Source organism: Alosa sapidissima, chromosome 6, assembly GCF_018492685.1.
Source record: "Alosa sapidissima isolate fAloSap1 chromosome 6, fAloSap1.pri, whole genome shotgun sequence".
Classification (NCBI taxonomy): Eukaryota; Metazoa; Chordata; class Actinopteri; order Clupeiformes; family Clupeidae; genus Alosa; species Alosa sapidissima.
In genome coordinates, this window is record NC_055962.1 from 11575265 (window position 1) to 11601698 (window position 26434).

At 43.4% G+C, this 26434-nt stretch overlaps 2 protein-coding genes across 3 annotated transcripts in view; both read right to left on the reverse strand.

Annotated features, from left to right (window-relative positions):
* Positions 1–758: 758 nt before the first annotated feature.
* LOC121711782 (avidin-related protein 4/5-like) lies at positions 759–2127 on the reverse strand. Of its 2 annotated transcripts, XM_042095622.1 has the most exons (5): positions 2055–2127; positions 1906–1942; positions 1432–1633; positions 929–1046; positions 759–813 (listed from the first exon to the last, which is right to left on the reverse strand). In XM_042095622.1, exons 1-5 carry the CDS (start codon positions 2102–2104, stop codon positions 777–779), a joined length of 444 nt encoding a protein of 147 aa, XP_041951556.1. In that variant the 5' UTR covers positions 2105–2127; the 3' UTR covers positions 759–776. The 2 variants fall into 2 exon arrangements, with proteins under 2 accessions (XP_041951556.1, XP_041951557.1); XM_042095623.1 differs by lacking the exon at positions 1906–1942 and having other exon boundaries at positions 2055–2126.
* A 6235-nt stretch (positions 2128–8362) lies between these two features.
* Positions 8363–26434, reverse strand: part of rtn1b (reticulon 1b) — a 59106-nt gene continuing 41034 nt past the window's right edge. Inside the window, 6 exon segments of the mRNA XM_042094221.1 lie at positions 8363–9578; positions 9748–9806; positions 9919–9965; positions 10361–10430; positions 12186–12324; positions 12703–12910. Coding sequence (XP_041950155.1) covers positions 9536–9578; positions 9748–9806; positions 9919–9965; positions 10361–10430; positions 12186–12324; positions 12703–12910 — 566 coding nt within the window. The 3' untranslated portion in view covers positions 8363–9535.

The following is a 26434-nucleotide window of genomic DNA, read 5'->3' on the forward strand; positions in this document are numbered from 1 at the left end:
TCAAAATGCTTCTGAAATTCTAGAATTAGAAACATCTGTGACCTATGGCTTAAAATGTTCTGTTATGGAAAGTTTATGCATAGCTCAATATCATCATATTGAAACAAATGATTGAACAAATCTTGAAATGATTTGAAATTACAATGAAAACCACCGAAGGAACAATAAAGACAAAAGCACTAATAGGTGGTAATATGTTATTTTTTACTATTTGAAGTATATTTGAAGACATAAAACAGCTTTTAATTAAAGCATAATAAACCTCACAGAAAATATTGGCCAAATTAGCATCATTTTATGTGAGGAAGCATGTATCATGAATCTGCTTCTGTTACAGCTGAGAACACAAAAGGTCATAGGTCATATATCTTGTCTCAGAGTTAGTCCCTTTTTTATTCTCTCATAACCCCTCATGCACTTTGCTTATTGTGACACATTGTGAGCATTCCCAGCATGCACCTGGCAGCCATGCATGTTGCATACAGAGAACAGCCATGCTGTGGTGGGTTCTTCCTCTCACAGACGCAGCATTCATGTTTTAAACAGTGATGTTATAGGAAGGGTCAAAGTATTGAAATGATGGCTTTATCCAAAGCGATTCAAAACTATTCTAAAATGGATAACAATAACAATAACATTATCGTGAACAACAACAATGAAATAAATGTTTGGAGCAATTACACCTGTGTTTGTTATGTTAAGGAAATGACAACAATTGCTGTGATTTTGACAGGTTAATATGAGTACTAGGTGAAGGACTCTTTTTGGCGTTCTTTTCATGCTGTTTTTCTCTTGAAGGTGTTCTCGCCAACCCTGCAGAAAAAAAATGACTGGACATTATTGTAAAAAAAAAAGAAATCTCAAAATGGAGGGATATGAACATGACATTTAAAGGATGCAAGGTCATGTCACGATATACACAACTTACCTTGTGGCCCCCCAGTTGTCTTCGTGGCTGTCCACACCTGCACGCATCAACCACAGTGTTTTGAGGGCTTCTTCCCCATTGTGGTTAAAATATTGTCCAACAACTGCATTACATGAGTCTGTGGAGACACACACGCACACATACACACACACACACACACACACACACACATACACACACACACACACACACACACACACACACACACACACACACACACACACACACACACACACACACACACAGATACATATACACACACACACGCACATGCATGCACAAGGACACACACACACACACACACACACATGCATGCACACACACACAGAGAGACCAATACACACAAACAAGGACGCATACACACACTCAACTCACTCACACACACACACACACACACACACACAAAAACACACAGGTCATCAGTGTATCAGAGCATGAGGACACACTCTAGAACGCGTTACCGTAAACAGGGAAGAATACTGGCCACCCTTATCACCCCATACCTCCTCCAATTTCTCCCATGGACACGCAGAAGCTGAAACATGGACTGTCCGCCTTGGTGTGATTCACAAGTCCCTTTAGGGGCACTGAAGCTTCCCTTGGTGTGCCCACTGCTATCTTATACCAGCCGGTCAGATGTCCCTTCTCTGGCTCCGCAATGTCCATTTCTGTGCAATCTCCATTAGTCCAGAGTCCAACCAAGCTCTTAGTGGAGGGAACAACAACATAGATGTTTTTTCCCCAAACATGACATGTCTCAGTAAAATGCTTTACATTACAGTACAGTAAGTGTCCATGTTATAAGGATATTTTTTATTTTAAAACTTGAATCAGAATCCATGTTTGTCATCTGATAATGTAGTCTAATACTGCTAGTAGCAATGTTAATTTGATTAATTATGACTTATTTTAACTTCAATTTATCTATTAATTGATATATTGTGTATTTATTATACTTAATTAGTTGTCACTATTACCTTTGCCATCTTTTGCCTAATCTGGGTATGTTGTGTTCTATAACAAAGCATAACAATCATACAATGCATGAAAAGAATAGAAAAGAATAAGATTATAAAAAACAGATCTAGTGAACAACAACAAACAAGCTAGAATATAGAGTTCTTACGTGTAAAATGCCCCTCTTGGTCTTAAAGATCCTAATTCTGTTTCTAGCATGTGAGATGTGGGCCTCCTTTTATGTACTTTGAACAGCTCTGAAAAAAACATAATTATTTCCCCTTTTTTTCCTGCGGGTAAAGTGGTTGCTGTAAAATGACATGTATCTGTACTGCAGCACCATGTTGCAATTACACTTGATGTGTTACTCAAAAGGCCTGGCTTGGTCTGGTCTGGTCTTGACTTCACTGTAGGTAGCACAGATCTGAGGTAGCCTAGGAATTCAGTGTTGTGAATAAAACTCGGTCACTCACAAACCTCACTGGATTGTAATGACAGATGAGCCTGCCTGATGGCCTTCTCTCTAAACATCTCCTCAACAGGAGCACCATCCCTCCATGCTCCTCATCTCCCACTTCCTCTTCTTAATCACGATGCCCAAGCCAGTTTTACCCAAACTGGAGAGGATTGTACATGCATGCAACAGCGAAGGTTTCAATTCACTTTTTTTGCTATTCATTTTTAGGAAGTTGTATTTTGCTGGTTGCTTGAGACATTGCTAGACTATATTACAGGGACACCAAAACCATGACTGGTCATGTTTTAAGGAAGCTGTCTCGCCACTAGATACACAATCGCTGTCCCCTGCTGAAACAGCATCTTCGATTCTCTCAAACCTCTGCCTCTTAATGTGTTTTATGTATTATGTAAATATAGTTAACTTACCTTACCTTACCTTACCTTAGTAGTCCAATTTCTGACATCCATAGCTCCTGCACTGATAAAAGGATATTTTAAACTGCAGTAAGGTGACTAAGGGTATTTTCTTCTGTAGAATTCAAATATGTAGCCTATTGCTTCTCTCAAAGCGGCACAGACTATTAAATGAGCATGACTAGGTTTATCCAAGGTAAAGGTTACATTTATTTGTGTGTGTATGCGATTTTGTGTGAAAAGGGTCCAAGCAGACCAAGACAAGTCTAGAGGGCGCTTGACTTAAACGGAAATTGGCATGACACCATGGTATGGCAACCCCTGCGATGCGGGTCGTCTCCTTGTGCCCCCTCCCTCTGTGTGTGTGTCCACGAGAGAAGATGGGGCAGTGGAGGGTGGGGGTGTGGTCAGGGGTAGGTCATCAGACACTGTGGTCTGGAGAGGAGATGTCATAGACAATGTCTAATTGTGGCTGTCAGTCCATGTGCCGGGGTGCATGATGTCATTGCCGTTGGCAGGGTGGCTGGGTCGGGAGAGTAATGGGTCCAGACAGGCTGCAGTGTGGCCTCCCTGACACCAGGAGGCAGAGTGAATGCCATTATATCCTTGAGCCAGATGGTGCTGTTTTTGTTTATGGCTTTGATCCATTGTCACTTCAGGCCATCAGAGTATCCAGTCATCATTGTGTGTTGTGTATGTAATTTGAGACTTTCTGGAATGCAACTGTGTGTGTGTGTGTGTGTGTGTGTGTGTGCAATTGCACTCCATTGATGCTTTTAAAGACAGAAGTCCATTATGTGCCATGTGTTATGACAAGTTAAGAGTAAAGGCCCCAGGGATGAGTGAGTGTATCTGAGCACGGTGTATTTGGGGGTGGTGGGGGATGTGTATGACAGCTGAGCAGAAAGTCCACACACAGGACCAAGTGATGCTGAACGTGTCTGCAGGTGCACTCTGAAAAGACAGATAGAGAGAGGGGGGGGAAGAGAGATGTGGAGGAGAGAGAGAGATGTGGAGGAGAGCGAGGAAAGAAAAGAGGCAGATGTGTAGAGAGGAAGACAGGAGAGGTGGAAAGAGAAAGACCATGGGAAAGCTGAAGAGAGAAAGAAGATTAGGGAGAGGTGGAATGGGGACAAGAGTGGGCAGAGAATGGATCTGTTAGGTCAGATTTTTCACTTTTGAAATTTACTTCAACCTAGTGGCTTTGAGGCTTGTCACTTTGAATCACCTATAAAAAACCTGAGCTTCGACTGCACTGTCTAGAGTTATAGCCAAGTGTCATTTCGGGGATCATCTTTATTGTTCAACCCTTGAAAATGACTACATGTCAATTGGGTTTGTTAGGTTGGAATGGGCGCTCAAGCTGGTCTCCCCAGCTGAGCTGTGCTGTCTGGGTGTTGTGACCTGTCCGAAGACCTTAAAGTCATTGGCTGAGGCGCTGTCTTTCGAGGGGGGACAGACCAGACACTGTGGTCCCTCTCAGTCTGCTTTGTGCATGAAAAGGGCTGAGGACTGGTGCTAGTCTGGCCTCTGCTGGTCATAATCAGGCATTGCAGGAACAGAGGACCAAAATGATAACAGTGGAATGTTTGCTTAGCCCTTGTTCAAAAATATGTATTGGCTGTTGCAACTGAAAGCATAACATGTAAGTGTGTGTGTGTGTGTGTGTGTGTGTGTGTGTGTGTGTGTGTGTAAGGCTGTGCCAATACCTGTGGACTTGTTCCTTTAAAATTTAAACTAATGTGACCTTGTTGGTTGGTTGAGAGAGAGAGAGAGAGAGAGAGAGAGAGAGAGAGAGTATGTGTGTGTACATTGCAATATTACACTGCATATTTGGATCTGTGAGTTTGTGATGATGTCTTCCATCCATTTAATCCCTTCCATTTTTGGTGTGATGTCTTCCCTCCGACAGCGTCTGACCTTTCGTCAGGTACAGCTGTGGCCCAGACATCCCAGACTGCTACAGGGGCCGCCATCCTGGGGTGACCGTCTGCCAAACCAGGACACGAGCAGCACTCAGTCTAGCGTCACACTCTTGAAGTTAAAAAGATCATCTTGAGTTCAAAAGTTTATGCAAAGTAATGTGGAACCTTACTTGTGAATTAGCTCAACATTGTGTGCTGATAACCATATATAGATAGCCGAATAAAAGAAAACAACAAGTAGCCTATTGCGTGCCTGCGTGCGTATTCTCTCTCCTGCTCAAACAAAATGTGTGCACATTAATTTTGATAACGTGTTCACTAACTTTACGTAATAGAAAATGGTAAATAGCCTGATGGCATGCAGCTAATGGGATACTGTGCATAGTTGGGAAGGTATGGTAGGCCAATTTGGTGTGAATACACACACACACACAAGGGAAATGTTCTCTCGCTGTTGAGTAGCCTGATGGTACGCACAGTGCGTACGGACAGGGATGGATTACTGCACGGGCCTACCGGGCCCAGGCCCAGGGGCCCAAGGGGTCAGGGGGCCCTGAAGCCCAAGCCTTTGCATGGAATCATTGCCTCAATATCAACAAATCAGGATGTAGGCTATGAATCTGATTGAATTTAGTATTGGCAATCCCCAAAATGCACCAGAATACAGGAAATCACATCAAACAAATTAAAAAATTTCTAGGGGAGGACCCCCAAACCCCCCCTCCCACATATACGACAATTAGTGGGGGGCCCTTAATACATCTGGGCCCAGGGGCCCAAAAGTTCATAATCCGCCCATGCGTACGGACGTACACCTGCAGGCGCGCCTGGGTCTCAGGACCAGATTGTGAGTAGCAAGCCGCAGGACCAGCCGTTGAGCAGCCGGACATTGAACTAGACTGACAGCAGCTTGCAAATGACAACATATGGATGTCAAAAAATGGTAGAATTGAATGGTCTTCCTGCTCAAGAAATGAACCCCACTGCATGGCTGCCAATGTGATTCGGATGCTACCAGGACCTACACGCTTGGCAGTCACTCATGCACAAGACATCAATTCTTCTTTTTACCTTTTCATGCCATCCCCTATCAAAAAATACATATGCAATACACACACAGTGAGACTCTGCCCCTCATGTGTGGTATAGTCTGGTATAAAATTGCCGTGTTCAATGGCTTCAATGTGTTGTTCAGACAGATGTTATTGAGTATGTTCCATTTCTAATGAAATTCAAATAAATAAAACTTGTTTCATTTGTACAATTGTTAATTATTTTCCAGTTATGACTGTTTTATGATGCATTTCCTTATTTTGTTATATTTGAATACAAAAATAAACAAAAACGAGTGGCACTTCTATTCATACATGTAATTGTGATTTAACAAAGGTAAAGGCAACCCATTTAACCTATGTGTTGTTTATATTACTTGCAATTGGGATGAAGTCATCTAGTGAGTAAGTTTGATTATGTTGAATTAAAAGGCCTAAAATGCAATGGGTCCACTAGACCCAGCAGCACCTCCTGTGTAACAAAAAAACAAACACCCTATGAGGAGAAAGCACAGGCTCAGATAAGACGGTGGTATTTTCTAATGTCTCCATACAATTTTGGCTGTTGCATGGTTTAAAGTTTTTGAATTGAGTATCAAACTGTGCACATAGACAATGGTTCAGAGGTTTTCCTGAGCCCATACAATGATTTTCTGTACAGAAACAGGTCTGGATTTGATGCAGTATGTTTTTCAGCTCTATCCCTTGTTTGCAAAGATTTCTCTGGATTCTCTGAATGTTTCAATTATATTATGTCCTGTAGATGATGAACTCCCCAAATACTTCACAATTCCATGTTAAGAAGCATTACAATTACATTGTTTCATCATTTGTGCACACAGGTTTACACAGAGTGATGAATATCCCTCTTTACTGACCTCTCTGGGATGCTCTTTTTCATACCCAATCATGTAGCCAGTACCCTAATTTGTTGTGAAGCATTCCTCCTTTTGTTTTCTTTATCATTACACAACTTTTCCAGCATTTTGTTTCCCCCGTCCCAACTTTTGAGACATGTTGCTGGCATCAAATTCAAAATTAACATATTTTTTTCCATGAAATAGTCAAATTTGTCATTTTCAACATTTGATATATTGTCTGTGTCCTTGTTGCAACTAAATATGAATTTACAAGATCTGCAGATTATTACAGTACATTCTGTTTTTATTCGCATTTTACACAACTTTTTCTGATTTTAGGTTGTAGAACTGTTTACATGAATCAATGTAGTTGGTAGTTCTAAAAGTATTTATTACAAGCTTGTTACCTGCATTCTACCTGGTCCTGCACTGATAAGAGTAAACCGAGGATTCCAACATTATACAAGACACAAGACCGTAAACAGAGCATACTAACCAAGGGCATCTTGCTTAATGAGTGGGGGGCTTTGGCATCTCTAATGGGCTAACTGATGAGCTCATGGTCTAATCATTCTGCCCCCACCCCCTTTTGTCTGCTCTTGGCCCACTTTCTGTGTAGTCAAGCTGCAATTCTCCAATGTTAGCAGTAGGTGGAGCTGTTTGCTCACTACGTCCTATCAGAGTGACATCATTCTTTTACGGTTAATGATGCTTATTTTGGCTTCTTTACCTATGGGCTTAAACTCAACGGGGTAGTCAAATGTACTGTTATTGCAACTTTTGCTTTTGTGTCGTTGTCACACGCTATACTAGTCTATTTTATAACATATCAAGTGGTATGTCCAGGAACACAAATCATAGGAAGTCAGAGGCTGCATGCTCAGTGGCCAATAGACTACAGTGGCATTTGGATTTTGTTTTCTAGACCGATTGCCAATATGAGTTACTGGTGGTGTGATACATACTGTGTAGCCTACATCGCTGTGGCACTACCACAGGGTAGATATCACATTTCACCTGACAGAAAAATCACTTCAGTCGATAGTTATTGATGAAATGACACACCATATGTCATTTAGAGGGTTACATTAAAAAGTAATGACATAAGACAAGTAGACCTACTTAGCTTATAAAATAAAATGTTCCTGGCCAACCTAACAGTATCTTTTTATTTGATTTGTCAGGTTATTATCCAGTTGTTCACTTATAATTACATTCAATGTACATTCAATGTTATGCAACAACCTGTCCTTCTTGACTTTGACTATGGGATGGAGAGTGGCCCAGTGTTTTGAGTCCTTTCTGGCCGGTCTCCCAATGAGCGGCTCAGTGTCTGTGTCTTGGCCACCTGTTCCTGACGCGCAGGCGTGCTGTGTCTGCTCAGGTAGACTGATGGAGCGCAGCGTATGGTGTTTGAGGCGCATGAGGACGCTCATCAATTCAGTTTACAGTTTAATCAGCAGGGAAAGGATGGGTTTTGCTGTTTAGTTGATGCATTTCTCAGATCAGAATTGAACATCCACATCATAGTCACTTGTGCTCAAATGGCAACTTCATACCCCTTTTCAGTGGATTACTCTTGTCTGTCAGCAATATCACACCTGAATTAAATCTATGGTCATTCCATATTTGGAATATTGTGCATGCCAAAGGTCAGAAATGTGATGAACACACACACACACACACACACACACACACACACACACACACACGGAGTAGGCCTAAGTGAAAGGATGAAGTGTAAAGAGTGAGGCAACAAACCTGATGTACATTTAAGAACATTTATTTTCGCATTCATTAATGGTTACATCTTAAGTGCAAATAGTTAAGAGTCCATGGCTAAGAAGAAAAACAAAGAAAAAAGAAAAAACTACACTGAAACAGAGTACAAAGTTGGACAGGTTCAACAAGCTGGCCGTTACTCGCTAGAGCTTCCTCCCGTCTCTCTTTCTCGCAGTTTTGTTTTTTTAAAAGAAGTGGTCTTTGATGACGGTACCTAAAAACATGAGTCGGTGTAGTTTCTTAAAGAGTTATACAAAAGAACAAACGCTATACGAGTTTACCATACCTAATCCAAACATTGCTATATATAGTCGCTTTTTTTGTGCCAGACAACACAACGAAAAAAAAAAAAAAGGTCCAAGAGTCAAGCTGTGTATTCATATGTTTACAGGAATATCAATAGAAGAGAAGCCCCACCCGTTGCCCCGGCAACAATAAGCTTTTTCAATTTCATGATTTATTTTTTATTTTTTTTATTTTTTTGTTTGAAGAAGAAGAGACTATCACAGGAGAGCACTAAAGCTGGAGAGATCCTTCACACACTACTAAGAAACGCCTTCAGCACAGCTGGGACTGGAGCGGAAGAAAGAGGTAAAGAAGGATGAGAAAAGAACAGAAAGAAAGGTATTTTTTTCTTTTGTTCAGACTCTTGACTTCATGCACTTAATAAAGCGACACAAAAAAAAACACATCTAGTTCTGTTTTTTTTTTTTTTTTGTTGAAATTTCATTTTACATGGTTTAACATTGTTAAGGTTTTTTTTTTTTCAAAGTACTTTTTCTGACTAGATCTTAGTGCTTGACATGAGCAACAGAGGGCGCTGTTTTGACACTATCGTTATGACGGACAGCAGGGGTGGGGACTTCTCTTTTACAGCGTGGCTTCAGCTTCTAAACACCACAGTGCACACGAAATAAGACTATGTTCCAGTGACCATGTGGTGCATGGTGTGTTTATATCTGCGCATGTATGTATGAGTGTAGGTATGCACGTCTGTGTGTGTGTGCGTGTGTGTGTGTATATGCATTGTGTATATATCTGTCTGCGTGAGCGTGCGTTTGTTTGTGTACGGGAGCCCTCCGGTCATTCAGCCTTCTCCTGAATGGGGAGGGCGTGAGCGACAGGGGGCACCTGGCCTCTCCAGCGGACTTTAGAGGCCTACTCGGCCTTTCGCTTGGCCCCTGGGATCTTCTCCTGAATCCTGCAGGTACAAATCAAGGTACTCAGGTGAAGTGATTTGTAAAACATACTATTAAACTATCATACTGCTACTATACTAGGCTCTGATCCACTAACTTCCCAACTACTGCAAGGGAGAATCAAAGACCATGGAATGAATATGCCATGAACTATGAGTCAAGGCTACTTACTTCCCAACTACAGAGTTGACCTGAGTCCTTATTAGGCCCAGGTACTGGTCAATCTGTGCCTATAGGGAAAAAAGACAGCGGTACAGTGTTAGTGAACAAGAGGTAAAAATTGAGCCCCAGGCTGATGCGTCTTCATTTTTCTATACCAGTGCATGTTGATGTGGTACTTACCTGGTATTTCTCATAAACCACAGGCATGGAGAACATGGACACCACAGCTGGAGAGAGAGAGGGAGAGAGAGAGAGAGAGAGAGAATGAATGAATACACCGGAGGATAACAACAGTCCTTTTCCTGACTCTTGTATTTGTTCTTCCTTCAGCTGCTCACATAAAAAAGGTAATGGGTCTCTCACTGTGTGTACACTGTCTTTCTGAGAGAAGCTGATGAGCTTAAACAACCTCTACTAAGCCCCATTCAGACAGACACTGAAAACTATTCATTGAGTATTTATTTAGTGTGTACAGTAGGTGCTCAGACTGAATGCTTCCTACACGTTTATGCTAAAAAACCCATCAATACCCATTAATCCTTTTGCAACCGACAAAGAAACAATAAATTCCCTCCATTTCCCGTCCCCATCAGCAGACCCAGGAGGAGGTCTGAGAACTTACCCATGATGAGCAGGGTGAGTCCGTTGAAGAGGGCTCCCACGTAAGTCAACAGCCACATCAGAACAGCAAACTGAATGAGGCACAAAACAAACAAAACAAAAAAAATGACTAACAGTCAGTGCTTTGCAGAGTGGAAAACTTGAAAGGTGTACCGTCATTTCTCAACTATTAGCTGCGGTTTATACACTGATTTCGCAAAATGTCTTCAGCTATAAGGTTAATACAAGGGGGCAGTTAATATGGTATTAATATGGTTTTGTTTTTTTAACATGCGTAAACCACTGTCCTGTAGCTTATACACAATGCGGCTAATACACAGTAAATTACTGTAAACATCTCTATCGCACTGCATGTGATGGGAGTGAATGTGGGCAGTGTTTTGGTGAACAGAAAAGTAGACATTTCAAGCAGTAACAACACCTACAGTATAATCCCAGTCTCAGCTGTTGGCTTTTGGACAAGTGTATTTAAGACAATTTTGCAGTAGATTTCACCAAATTGTATATTTCAGGAAATTGGTTCAAACACACCAACCTCTACAACCTCATTTCTTTGTGCCCTTATCAAGGGCTTGTGCTTTGTCGCTGATTGGATTATGATCGCTGATCGGACAGACGATCACAGTAACGAAGAGGAATGACTGAAGAATCTGTTGGTATTTGTTGTTAGAAAACCCATCATGAGTGTGGAGGGGGATGGACCTGGGACGCCAGACACCACTGTTGAGCCTTCTGTTGGTGTTGTGGGCCTAATGGACCTTACAGTATGCACGAAAGGCTCTTCAGGTAGCTCATTTGTTTCCAGTGGAGCCAGGTGTGTTTGAACCTGCCGCTATTGTTAATACAATTAGTGTCTACACAGACCGTTGGTTGTTGCACCTCGTGAATCACCACGTTACAATGTAAAAAAGATTTATGCGTTAAAATTGTTATTATTGGGCAAATAATATTTTCATTGTTGGAGTGAACATATAAGGAGCAGAATATAACAGAAGATGCAGTTACAACACAGCTGACCCTCCACCGGAAACACATGAGCTACCTGAAGACCTTTTGTGCATAAGGTCCATTCAATGAAACACAGATGAAGGAAGGGGCCTGTTTGATAAGCCCAGTGAAATGCTCTAGAAGGCTGCTCTGTTGGTGATGCTGTTTTTTGTGCATGAATGTTGCCTTGTTGGTTTTTTTTTTTGTTGCTTTGGTTGTTGCAACTGAAAGCGCATGTGGACATTCATGGATCTTAGGTACAACACGCGTCACGCTCGCAACTGCTGCCAGCCAGCTGTGCATTGTTATTGAATCATGTTGTGTCATGTTAAATAGGCTTAGACGCTTAGGCCCTACCTATAGCACAAGGCATTTAATACCTGACCTGTACATAACTGAAAAATCTCCTGACATGAAAGTCTTCTCATCTGCTTTCATTTGTGTGGAGTATGTTTAACATAGGCCTAATACTGTAATTAAGCGCTGCGACCAAAGTGGAAGTATTGGTAAAGGATATCGCCACGGCTGTATCAAGTACAAGGCAGATGTAGGCAGATGTACATTGACATCTCGCATTTCATATGAGTTCTGTAAAGTCCCACTTTGGAGTGACCCTGAGGTAGATTTGCTAAAACGTGTGCACATTTTTTAAAGGTTTAAAATGACCAAGCCAAGAAAATAAAATGGCTTTTTAACTATTTTTGAAACGGAGAGCGCCTGGGAGTCTGACTGAGCTCGGACGTACCTTTAGTGAATCAACCAGGTCCTGTACGAGGAAGAGTCTGACATCTTCTATTTCATATGAGTTGAGCAGAAATTCTGACTGAGCTCTGACGCACCTTTAGTGAGTCCACCAGGTCCTGTACGAGGAAGAGCCTGCGCAGCTCCTTCATCATGCTGTTGAGGTAGTACTGCACGTTCTCAGCATACCTCTGCATCTGGTCCTGGGACAGGGAGATCTCCATGTCCAGATATGACCTGCAGCAACCACGCCAAACACACACACACACACACACACACACAATATTAGGAAGCTTTGTTATCTTTGTAGTTGCTACTATAGAGTCGATATCATGCAAGAGAAAATATCCAAGTGTTCTTGGTGGTGGTTGCTTTGTGTTCTTTAACTTTTTTTAAAATATATATTTTGGTCACAGGTTTTCTATCATACAAGTAAATACCACAGTTATATATATATAACATCTGCTAAGACACAACCTATGACATAACTATGAGTCATGACAACCTTTAATAAGATTCTACACCTCGGCTTGATTAAAAAATGTAACTGTTTGCTGCACCTCACATTTGCATGCAAACACACACACACACACACACACACACACACACACTCACTTGAAGGGGTGTCCCTCGTCTGTCTTCTGCACGGCCTGCAGCACGGACTTGTAGACGCGGAAGCTGATGGTGGCGGAGAGGGCTGCGAGGGCCAGGTAGGCCACCACGCTGACCACGCTGAACTGCGTCAGGCTGAAGAGCAGCAGCAGCACGCTGCCAAACAGCAGCCCCGACTGCTTCAGGTCCCGCCAGTACAGCAACTCCATCGCTGCACAGAGGGAGAGAGAGAGAGAGAGAGAGGGAGGCATTAGATGAGTAGGTGGGTGGGTGGGTGGGTGGATAGATAGATAGAGGTAGAAAGTGATACATAGATAGATAGATAGAGATAGATAGATAGATAGATTGATTGATTGATTTAGCATTGATAGCATGTAAAAAGGAACTTGGTTTCCAAGTTTCTTTGTTCTATTTGTTTAGGATTTTTCCAGACTGTTCCTCATATATCTGACTCAGTCACATGCACTCTTGAGGAACAGTAGACAGACAGACAGACAGACAGACAGAGAGACAGACAGACAGAGAGACAGACAAAGAGACAGAGACAGACAGAGAGACAGACAGGCAGGTAGATGGAATAGATGGGAGTGTAGTTTGAATCGGCCGTGAACTGGTTCATGACAACCATACAGACCGATTTGAAGCCAGGTCAGAGTTATAGCAATATCTATACTTGCCAACAATCTAGATTCTTCTCTGATCCCTAGATCACACCCTTTGTTATCTCATTCTCTCTCTCTCTCTCCGTCTGGTTTTGTTGTCACTCATCACATTTCCTCAGGATGGCCGGAACAGATCTCTCTAGGGGAGACGGTGGTGGTCATGGTAACAGCCTGGCATCGACTGTGATCTGGCAGCATCGATGCCCGCTCCTGTCCTCTGAGGTGTGGCGAGCTGTCGCGGAATGTGCCGGTGCCAATCCCCAAATCTACCAAACCCCACCACGCCCACCACAGACTAAACCTACCAACACACTCACCAAAGATTACAGGATAACATCACTGTCTTTGTGCTAACACATCAATTGTTTCAGATATAATGCAGATAAATGATAAAACAACCCCTATAGCTAGCAATACACAATAACTATATAGAGCCAATAGCACAAACTACTGTTGAAATATCTCACATTTTGTACAAAATCATAGTTCTTCTCATATAGCACCTGTTAAGGGTGTAACCTTTTGCGTAGATTCTGGTCAAAACCCTTTAAAAAATAAATAAATACATAATAGGCTAATAAAAGCCTGATGTAAACAAGGCTGTCCAAGAACCCAGTGCTGTGTCACCTGCACATGCTCAGTAGGTGCCTCTTTGTTTTGTTCTTTTGAGGCGCGGCTGAGGCCACACATTATGCAATGGGGAAGAGGAGTGGGAGGAGGAAGAGGAAGAGGAAGGCAATGCTGGTCTGTCGACAGCCAGCCTGCACATCCATTATTCATACCGCCAGCATATGAGCTTATTTATGCCATCCAATGACCGCAGATGAACCTCATAACACACACACACACACACACACACACACACACAGAAACAAACATGTGCATTATAAAATCCTCCTCTTCCGCTAGCAAACGCTACAAAACACATCTGTGGAGGGAGAGGCGGAGAGGTGAGGCATGCAGCCCTCTTCCATCGAATGGTGCCTGGTCACCACGGAAACAGAAAGGAAGGTGCAGTAGCAGCAGCAGCAGCAGAGCGAGCAAGCGAGCGATGGGCCCTGATGCAGTTGCTATGGTGACCGCTCGCTCTAGATTTTTCCTCTCTCTCTCGCCAGCGCCGTTTGCACAGGAGCTCACACTGACTGCCAGACGGAGTAACGAGGTGCTGACGAACTGGAGGCAGAGGGGAGGGGGTGGGGGACATTGCCCTGCTTAGCCAAAGCTAATGCTCCCATGCACCTAGCATCGTCCTATCCTCTATAAAACATAGCATGGAGGTCTTGCTTAATAAATGCTATCTCTGAAATTCTGACTAACAAATGCACTAAGAAAAAGAATGTTGTGTGTCTGATTTACATGCATGTCTAAAAAGCAGGGCTTAAAAGCTTCCCGTTGGGAGGCAATGACTGAATTGCAAAAGGTGATGCCGAAATCCAAATAAATCCATTTCAAAACCAAAACCCCACCTGCCTGTCCCCCTGAAATGGAGAGGAAAGCAAGAACGCAGTGCCTCACAGCACTTTACTTTCACTTTGATGACCGCAACATCACAATGTAATTTACCAACATACTAGTGGTTGGAGATGCAAATAACCCACAGTTTCCTTGCTGATGACAGGAGCCTGTGAGTGTGTCCATCATAACATCTGTCATATTAGACATTAGATGATTTCCTTACACTGCAGTCACTCCAGTTAGCATGCAGTCAGGATTAGCTTAGCGATGGAGGAATGAAGCAATTTAACGAATAGGGAGAGCGGGGGAGTGCGAGGCTTACAGTCTGACAGACAGGAACTGACTGACCTGAGTGAGCGAGAGAGAGAGAGAGAGAGAGAGAGTGAGAGAGAGATGGGGGGGGGGTTGGGATGTGGTCATGGAGAGATTAACTGACAAACTGAGGCAGTGACCAAACACAAATCTGCCTGTGATGAATCTGAGCACAGACTTTGGGACTGGGAAAACTCATTTAAATATCTGTATCTGTTTCGAACAGAAATGTGATAACAGCAGCGCTAAGCTAGCCGTGAGGTGTGTGTGACTCCGACGTGACACGTGATGGACCAGAAGAAAGTCGTGTGGTGATAGACAGATGTGTTGACATTACGATGATGGCCAGTGTTGTTGCTCTGGCTCTGAGTAATCTCTGGACCCCGCAGAGCCACACACACAAAGACATAAGTATGACATCACACGTCATGAAGTCAGGAAATGGTCACGGAGGGATGGGGGGATGCTGGGAACTGGCTGTCTTGAGAGTGCACTGGGGTGGATGAGCTCATTGGTGCGTCACTGACACCCGGCTTGACCAATAGGAAGCTGATTGCTCTTTCAATCTCTGAGGACATTGAGGGTACTGAGCACGTGCTCAGGGCTGTGTGCACCAATGGCAGAAGATAAGATGTACACTAGGAATGCCACCCCACTTCTAACAGAAAATGAACACATCGCAATGAGTCTCAGCTAAAACCTCCCTTACAACTACACTGTAATCCTTTCAGAAAGTGTTTGTTTAGGCAAAACCACCCAAAGATATCTCAAAAGCTGTCTACACCCAGTACTTCAAAAAGTAACTGCTTTGCATTGGACAAAAGTTTTTGTTAAGTACCATAACCATAACCACAAAATATATCCAGTACCTCAAAAGCTACTTAAACAGGTTCTACCAACACCCAGTACTTCAAAAGCTATATCTACATGTATCTAGCACCTAAACAGGTTCTACCAACATCTAGTACTTCAAAAGCTATTTCTATCTAGAACCTAAACAGGTTCTACCAACATCCAGTACTTCAAAAGCTATGTCTATCTAGCACCTAAACAGGTTCTAACAACATCCAGTACTTCAAAAGCTATAGGCTATCTATCTAGCACCTAAACATGTTCTACCAACATTCAGTACTTCAAAAGCTATATCTATCTACCACCTAAACAGGTTCTAGCAACATCCAGTACTTCAAAAGCTATTGGCTATCTCTCTAGCACCTAAACAGGTTCTACTAACATCCAGTACTTGCTAAAGCTATGTCTATTTCCAATGCCTCAACAAGTTACTACACATTCAGTGCCTGAAAGCTACTGTATATCAAAGGCTCCAAGTCATAATTCAGTGTTGTAGAGTAGACTATTACAGAGGCGGTGTTTTTCTCCTCTAAATGGGTGAGCTATCTTCACCAGCATCCGCAGCAATATGAAATGTGGCCCGGGGCACGCGCGCCAACCAGTTTGAGGCACCCTCCCCACACCAATTCTGGGTTAGACGTTCCCTACGGAGATCTGCTTTTATCTCAATCAGGTTTCAGTCACAGACAACTCCTCGCTCCCTCCAGTACATGGGAAACCAGGCGGTCTCGTGGAAAGTCTTCCCAGCAAGAGAAGCCATGCGGGTGGTGTAGGTGGGGAGAGATCAGGGGTGTGGTAGTAGGCATGATGGTGGTTTGGACTGACGGCCTCGGTATCGGGTCAGTTAACAGTTGTGAGCCAGCGTGTGGTGATGGGGAGTTGTGATCTTTTCCCTGGCTGCTGCGCTATGATGCCCTTTGATGCAGGCTGGACTCGGGTGGCTTGATCCAGTTTTGATGCAATGAGAACACCTTCTTCACTCTCCTCTCTGACCTAATATTGTATACTTTAGCAAGATGCCAAGTGATTCTGCTAAAGCTAACAGCCAGGATAATAAGGTGATATGAAAGTGGACTTGAACATATCATCACTAGATTATACTTGTTACCTTGTTAGACAGGTTGCCTGTTTATGGATAACTCAATAAATTCAGGAGATTTTCATTTCAGGATTCTAATTCCTGAGTTGAATGGAAATGTTCACATTAATCACATTAAACCATGTAGAATTCAGGATGCACAATATGGAAAGCGGCAATCTCCTTTGGAACTGAAGAAATGAGAAAATAACAATAATCTATCCAGTGGTATAAAATCATCTGAAACGCAAGATCTAGATCCCTTATGAGAAAGGACATCAAACTCAGCATCCATTCTGGCTCTCGCCAGCTTGCAAGTAGGGTACATAGTAAGTAGTGATGGAGCCAAGATGGCCGCTCCCTTTGGCCACCACACCACCGAGTTCCACTTGCCGTGGCCAGAATCAGATAGTGCTGACATCACAGTTACCTCTGGGTGTCTTAATGCTGAGGTGTGTCTTGCACTAGAGCACATGACTAGAGCGACTGCTTCAAAGCCCTGACAGAACTAGTGATGAACATGTGCTATAAAGCACATTACCATCCGCCATGACTCAAACCTGTTTTTATGCCTGAAGTTCTCCACCATTTTGAGAGCAAAGGTACAGAGAGCTGAATGCTTTTATCCAACATCTATGTTTTCTCATACCTCTGCATAGCATTGGTTCTCAGAAATGGTGGCACAGGACTTTCACAAGTAAAGCCTGTGGGAACAGATTTACTTTGTGTGATCATATGACCATCATATGTTCATCATGTAATCTGGCTGAACAACACAATAACAAGATGAAACAAATCTTCAGAATAAATGTAAAAAGAAACTGTCAAACCAAGACCAAAATACCTGCATATCAACTTGTGATCACAACAAAACTACAGTACACAAAAATGATACATAGTGAATATAACTACTCCAGCTTCAGAAATGAAATTACAAACTCATAACAAATAAAAAAAACACACACACAAATGTCACACATGCAATATGTAAACAAAACTACTTCCTTTTCTAAACCAGACCTTTCACACAATAACTGTTTACTGAATCTGACATATAGTGCTGGCAGCATGTTAAAAAATGGTCAATTCATTGACACATTTATTCAGCCATCTTCTGATTATGAATGGACAAAAGTGACCACAGCTACCGCATCCTCCTGTTGGAACATTCTAGGGTCCCCATAATGAGTCACTGTGCAGACCGGACACAAGCGCAGGGAGAGACATGGCTTCCTGCCCTATGAGATTATGCTTGCAGGTAGAACAGATTCCTGGCAGACTCGTAAACAGACACACTATCATACACAGCCCTGAATGTGTCAGACATGCGGGCACACATACACACACACACACACACACACACACACACAGCCCTCCTTGTCGCGCCCTTTACACTAATAAACGCACCCATATCACACAGACCCACACTTAAATTCGCACACAAACACACACACACACAACTAGAACAAAGAAACAGGAGTAGCACAAGTGCTGCTGGTAGCAGCAGCAGCCCAAACAGCTGAGCACCAACACACACACACACACACACACACACACACACACACACACAGACGCACAGACACACGGGCAGTGGAGCACAACCACGCCCCGTCACCATGACCACCACACGGCCCTTTTCTCTCTCTCCATCTAAATCTCTCTCTCTCACTTACATTTCTCTCCTCCGATCGCCATGGCAATAAATAAAATGACAGCCAGGCCAGACACAAAGAGGGAGAGGCGCTAAGGCGTGGAGGACGCTAGCAAGCTAGCGGCACATCATCACTGACACACACACACACACACACACACACACACAATCCTGGCTTGCGTCGCTATCTCATTTTTTTTCTGCATTGTCATTGCGTTTTTCCTTGCAAATTTCCAGGCCTAGTTCTGCAGCATCTGATGCTCTCTTTGAGGGGATGGAAGGATGGAGCAGGGATGACAGAGAGAAAGAGAGACGGAAAGGGGGATGACGAGAGAGATAGAGAGGCTGGAGGAGAGGATGGAAAGGGCGGGTCTGGGACCTGAAAGAGCAGCCCCTCCATGGCCTGTTTATCTGTCTGTCATGGCTGTGGTGTTGACGACATCGGCCACCATGCACAAAAAAAGTCGGAAGACGCACCCACCCACCCACCCACAGACACACACACACACCAACACCAACATACGCAACACAACCATCCACACACAACCTCATATTCACATGCACAAACACACAAAAATGGCCCCTGTGAGTCTATGCAGCCCACATCCTCTTCCTACCCTCAACATGCATGCATACAATCCCCATTTAAATACACACAAACACAGACACAGACATTAACACACACAGATATTTTTTTCTTTTCTTTGTCTCTTTCTACCCATAACACTGGGGCCCTGACACATATGTATTCATCCTCTACCCCCAAAATCTCCTTCCCTTCCTCACTCCCTCCCTCCCTCTCCAGCCCTCTCTGGTCCTTGCTCTTCTCTTCTCTCCTATCCACCCCCTCCACGTTACATCCCCCCAACCCCACCAACACCCCCCCCCAACATGCGTAGCAACCACACACCCACGGTACCCTGGCACTTCCAGTTGCTCCAGAATCCCTCCATCTTGGTGGAATCCGCTGCTGCCGCCGTGGTGCTGCTGCTCATGCTGGGACGGACGCGTGAACGAGAGAACGCCGGGCGGCCGAGGAGGGGGATGACAAGGAGGGGGGGAGAAAAAAAAAACCCGAGAGCGAGCGCGAGAGAGACGCACGGAGGAGGAGGAGGAGGAGGAGGTAAAGGAGGAGGAGGAGGAGGTGGATGAGGAAGAAGAGGAGGAGGGGAAGAGAAAAAAAGAAACGAGCAGAGATTCCGCCGGCTAGCGCTAACGGCTTCTTGCTGCTGTCGCTGCTGCTGATGCTGCTGCTGCCACTGCCGAGCTCTCTCTCTCTCTCTCTCTCTTTTTCCCTTTTTCTCTCTCTCTCTCTTTCGCTGGGCTGTGTGCGCTTGCTCGCTCTCTCTCACACACACCAGTGCATGAATGACCCAGTGGAGGAGGAGACACAGCAGAGGAGAAGGAGAGGAGGGAGGGGGGAGAGGAGAGGAGGGAGGGGGGAGAGAGGGAGGGAGGAGGGGTGGAGGACCCGATGCTGCCGACTGGTGGAAGAGAAGAGGAATAGAGGGATGGTGAAGAGGAAAGAGCAAAAGGGGAGGGGGAGGTGATCAAAGGGGGGAAATGGAAGGGTGGGGTAGCGATGATTGACGACGGGACCGGCCAGAAGCGGAAAGCCGCAGTCTTTAAGCTGGCCAACAGCCTAAGGGGCCGTCACTGCAAAATCCTTCCAAAATAAAAGTCCTCAGTTCTGGACACACTAGAAGGAAATGGTTAACCCCACCCATAGCTCATATCTGACAGACAGACTGGAGAGACAAATATCATTGAATATATTTTGTTCCCATCATCCTGGCTCTCTCTCTCTCTCTCTTTTCGTCATTCTCCATCTCTCTCAGTCTTTCTCTCAGCCTCTCTCTCACTGCTCATCTCTCTCTCTCTCTCTCTCTAAACTCAGATTATTAGTAATCCCAAATCTGCTCTTTGAACGAGACAACATAAAAAAAAAATACAAATTTCGATTTGAAGTTGTGTTTGTTTATTCGTGTTATTTTGCCCCCGTTCTTGAGCCTGTTTGATCTGTGTTTGTCTGTTTGTAAGATTTAAAGCTTGGTTCATTGGAACAGCTGCAATACTGACCACAGCAGCTGGTCAATGACTGGGGCTTTTTTCGGTTGCATTAGTGGCTCCTGTTGAAACTCAGGAATATTGCTGAAATATTGTCAGTCATGTAATAGTAATGTCGTCCTTCTGTTCTCCTTGACAACAGTGACCACAGTCTCCAAAGATGTCCACAAAGATAACGCAACAGACAGGCCAACAATGCAATAACAAATAAGTGTGTGCATGTGTGTGTGTATTTCTGTATGTGATTGAGGGATGGAGCGTGCCTGGGAAATAGACAGACAGACAGACAGATAGATAGATAATGAGAAAGCGAAAGAGAGATAGTGTGTGTATGTGTGTGTATTTGAGTGTGTTTCACTTGTAAACACCCCTGCCCCTGCATGAGTTAATCCCTCTCCAGGGCTCCAAGATGACTAACCACCTCTTCTAGAAATGCCTTCGGTGATGTATCCTGCTCTCTGCTCTGTGTTTGTGTGTGTGTGTGTGCTTGCTTGCTGATGTGGGAAGTGTGTGTGTACACTTGCTTGTTCTAACATCTATAAACACACACACACACACACACACACACACACACACACACACAAACACACACACACACAAACAGATCATTTATACAGTAGCACAGTCACATGCTCTGAGTTACCAGGATTTTAACACTTAGAGACTATGAGGAGAAGCATTCTCCAAAGCACCACATCCCATTCCCTTGAAAATGGCAAAAGTATGTGATTATTATTATCCATACAATCCTTGTACACTATGTATACAAGGCGTGTGTGTGTGTGTGTGTGTGTGTGTGTGTGTGTGTGTGTGTGTGTGTGTGTGTATACACTTGTGGGGAAGGGGTGTGTGACATCATGAGGCGAATGTCTCAAAGCCAGGAGAATGACTCAGCGTTCTGTCTGTGGGTAGCGCAGTGTGTGAGGAAAATGCTGTGTTTGCTCATACGCTCATCTGTATGCAACTGCACACACACACACACCTATAGAAGCACCCCCCCCACACACACACACACACCTCTCTCTCTCACACACACACACACACAGAGCAACACCCATCCTGAGAGTCAGACACAGCCATAGACACACACACAGACACAGACACACCTCTAAACTCTTAACAGAAAACTGCTGTTTTTGTTGTGTTGGCACAGTGCACCTATCTGTACACTCTGTCCTTTTCAATGTCATTACATCTCCGTTTCACTGCAGAAAATGGGTCAGTTTCACCCTCAAGAGCCAAAACACAGAGGGCCAGTTTCCTAAACATGGACAAAGTCTAGTCCGAGAGTCAACACTTTCCCTTTCAGTGGACATTTAATTTCTTCATAGAGGAAGCTATGGTATAACCCACTTCCAGTGAATTAAGCGGAGCTAGACAGTAACACTTTACTTGAAGGTATCTACATAAGAGTGACATGACACTTAATGACATAAGCATTATGTCATAAACGTTTATGACTTGTTTATAATGTTTACGTCACGTTCACGACAGTGTCATGTCACTCTTATGTAGATACCTTCAAGTAAAGTGTAACCAGATAGGCTAACAGTGCCAGACAAGGTTATTGCACGCACAAGAAGAGAAGAGAAGGGTGTGTATCCTCTTATCTAACTCTTAGGGGTAATTTCCCAAAAATCTGGTGTGTTCTTTAAGTGTTTTAGTCTAGGACTAGGCTTAATCCATGTGTTGGAAACTGGTTGATGTGTCAGTACAATGACTGTATTTATAAATCATTGTGTCAGTATCACACTTTCAGTCCACACAGAGCCTTTGATTGGTAGTCATTGGTAACACAGCTCACAATATTAGCACTGCCGTATTATAAACCAACAAGCTAACCTCATAAATCAGAGAACGGTTAGTGAACTGTTGATTGTACTTCTCTCTCTCTCTCTCTTTGTGTTTGTGTGTGTGTGTGTGTGTGTGTGTGTGTGTGTGTGTGTGTGTGTGTGTGTGAGAGAGAGAGAGAGAGAGAGATAAAGAGAGTATGTATGTTTGTGTGTCTGTGTGTGTGTGTGTGTGTGTGTGTGTGACAGAGAGTGAAAGTCTGTATGTTTATGTGTCTGTGTTGGTGTAATTGTGTGTGTGTGTGTGTGTGTGTGTGTGTGTGTGTAGTGAGGAAGGGAGGGGAGGAGAACAGCTTATTCTTGCTTACTCTAGCGTTAACTAAATTGCATGTCCTGACAACATGTCCTTCACTTTAACACATCAATTTAATGCAGACCCTTGGAGCAAAAAACTGTCCTGAGGCTTTCATCCCACAGTGAAGTGTAGGACCCAGAGTCAAGACAGGATGGCATTTATAAGTGTTTGTACTGATTTGCTATTAGTCTTCTACTAAACTGTGCCATGGCAGAGGAACATGAGAAGGATGTGTAGAGGTCTTGCTAGCACACACAGGTTAGCTACACATGCTAAGCCTAATTGATTTTACATAAATAAAACGCTGAAAAGCACCAAGGTGAAAAGCAGGGGTTGGTATCAGATGACACCTTTGCACCTCCAAAGAATTGAGGCTGTGACCTTGGCCTTCTACTATATCTATAGATCTACTGGTGCTATATAGCCTAGCTCAGATTTCCATGTCCCTGTTCAATCAGATCCTTTTAGCCCATGCCCCATACACAGATCACTGTCACAACAGAAGCATAAGCCTGTTCACAGACCTGCTACATAACCCTACAGTCACATTAGCTACAAAAGACAGCGACAACTCCACAACTCTAGATTTAAAAGTTCATATTTCTCTCTAGGTATTGCAAATAAGGCAACAGCCTGCTGCTTTGTCACTGTCTCTTGTAGCTAATGTGACTGTGGGTAAGGCACTAATACAATATTGCTGGGTGATTGCAGTTTACTTACACAGGGCTCTGAGACACCACTATAGGCTACTGATTCCAGTTCAGTCACATATGACACTCAACCATGGACCCAACTTTTTGGGAAATTAGCTTATTTGCCATCTACCGCAGACTTAGGTAAGAGGAAACATACACTGTGTGTGCAAAGACATTGTTAGCCAGCCTAGCTTAGCATAATTAACTGGATGTGCGCCATCAAGATGGCCGACGAGTGGGGGGACTTGCCTATAAGGGCTTTGGTCACACCAGTTACCCTATAGCCTAGCTCCCTTTTACATGGGCGGATTATGAACTTTCGGGCCCCTGGGCCCAGATGTTTTAAGGGCCCCCCACTAATTGTCGCATATGTGGGAGGGGGGGTTTGGGGGTCTTCCCCCAGAACATTTTTCATTTGTTTGATGTGATTTCCTGTATTCTGGTGCATATTGGGGATGGCCAATACTAAATTCAATCAGATTCATAGCCTACATCCTGATGTGTTGATATTGAAGCAATGATTCCATGCAAAGGCTTGGGCTTCAGGGCCCCCTGACCCCTTGGGCCCCTCGGCCTGGGCCCGGTAGGCCCGTGCAGTAATCCATCCCTGCCCTTTTAGCTACAGGCTATAGCTACAGAGACCATCATTTAGCAATAGCAGTTGCCTAACAACACTTTCAGGAAACACATTTGGATCAGTTACACTGGGCACTCACTCACACAGCCCCAATAAAATAACTGATTCTAGATCAGTTTATGGGCTATAATCCTGCTGCTGGTGACTTCAATTCCATTCTCTGTTTGGCCACAATCCCAGACAATGGAGAGCAGAGACTACCCCCCTAATGGGTATCGATGGCTTACGCTTCAATTATAAATGCCCACATAATTCTCTATTGAGCATTTAAAGGGAATGGTCATTATCCTGCCAACCCTTTTGCACGTCTTTAAATCTTTAATTATAACAAGAATAGAAATGTGTGTGATCAGTAATTGTTCGTCTCTGCTTGGTATTAAGCGGATAGTCTTTCTATGCCGAATGTACTATGAGTCCAATGTGGCAAACACAAACAGAGATGGTAGTAGTTGTTCAAATGTAGGTATTGCAGACTTGGAAAACATACAGCATAATACAGATAGTTCAGTATAGTGCACAATAGAAAAAATCTGACAGACACACTTATTTAAAAACACCCACTAATCCACTGTCGCAACACTGACTGCAGATCCTCTTTAGGATTCCATTATTGTCATCACTGTCAATGCTGCCTACTCAGGTAGTATTCTAAGCATAGGCTGCATAGAAGCAGGAAGGAAGGCATCTGACTGAAATTATTGTTTAGAATTCTGCTAGAAGAGTCCATCTGGCTGATCAATGTAGGCAGCCAAAAGCCAATATGATCTTTTAACCTAGAACCACCTGATGGGTTTTATGGACGGTATATTAAGTAAACAATTGCTAAATGCTGCCAGAGATGCTAGCATTGATTATGCCTGTCCTGTCTGATGCCGCGCCCCTGCAGGCAGTCCTTTATTCCAGTTTAGGCTGCCTGAACATTGTTCTCTTCACATCACAATAAAAACACAACACAAGCACTTTTTGTCATGCAAGGCTCATGACAAATGCAAACCCTGTGGTGATTTAATGTGTTTGCTGTTAAATCATTAATGAAAGCATAGCAGCCAATGTGCTCCGAAAGCAGCATGCTACGTAGCTAAATCCTACAGTTCTGCACTTATGACCTTACCTAGTCACTAGGCAACACTACTGTCCTAACCTATCACAGAAGTGCAATAGCTGCACAAACAAATTGCATAACATAAAAGGAAAATATATAATTCCAACCGGTTTCTATCAGTGACTTTATCTGTTCTCTTTCAGTGACTCTAGGAGCAGATTCATTATCGTCAGTTATTGGTTATGGGCTTTGGGATTGGGACAAGTAAAAACAATTTACTATATAAAATGATGTTCTGGTAAAAAGTGCCTATTGTAAAGACACCCATCGGTTTAATTCAAGATATGCCTACATGGGATTTAAAAAGGTTGCCTGAGAGGTTGCCTGAGGGGGCTGCCAATCAGAATCAAATGTGGATCGTATTCCTCAAGTACGATTAAAAAAATATTAAGCAATCTTTTGTTCACTAAGCTACCCCGATTTGCTTATTCATGAATGGCAAATGGCAGAATCTCATGCAAATCATCAAGATTGGGATATTTCATATGATTAAATTATGATACAAACTGTGGCAAAATCAACTTTCATCTTTCGATAGAGAAATTGTGGGAATCCTTCATTTCCTGTTGTCACAGAAGAAGGGCTTTCTCACATAAAAGTCTGTGAAATGCCTGTGAAAAAAGCCTTTCAATCCTAACACCCATTATACTTGATTAAATCTGTAATAAAGCTGTCACTAAACCATGGCTGTGACTCACAGCTGTTTTTCTACCTATTCCAATCTTCAAATCGGTACTTCAGTGAAGCCTATTTCCATGAAACCCATCTCCGTTCTGCTACCCTCGGCTTTGCACACTGAAATACCAGCAGTGGCTGGAGGGCACTAGAAAAGGGGAAGAACAAGGACAGCTTCATAATGACCTAAATGACTTGAATTTTTCTACATATGCAGCAGCAATGGATCATATCACATTATGCTATTCAACTGCAATTTCTTACCAGCACTGAGAGAAGCAGGGAGAGAATCATATGTATACTGTTTATCAGTAGCCTATATTGTCGATAGGATAGTATGGCTTGAGCCAATACGCTTAAAAAAAAGTGAAATACACATCATTACAAATATGTAATATATGTGT

Bases quoted from the DNA above. Each gene is read 5' to 3' on its own strand.
- LOC121711782 (XM_042095622.1), bottom strand. From the start codon at position 2,104: ATGCTAGAAACAGAATTAGGATCTTTAAGACCAAGAGGGGCATTTTAC. The intron at 1,047-1,431 runs GTATGGGGTGAT...GTGTCTCCACAG, and splicing joins CATGGGAGAAATTGGAGGAG to ACTCATGTAATGCAGTTGTT. The intron at 814-928 runs GTAAGTTGTGTA...TTTTTTCTGCAG, and splicing joins GACAACTGGGGGGCCACAAG to GGTTGGCGAGAACACCTTCA.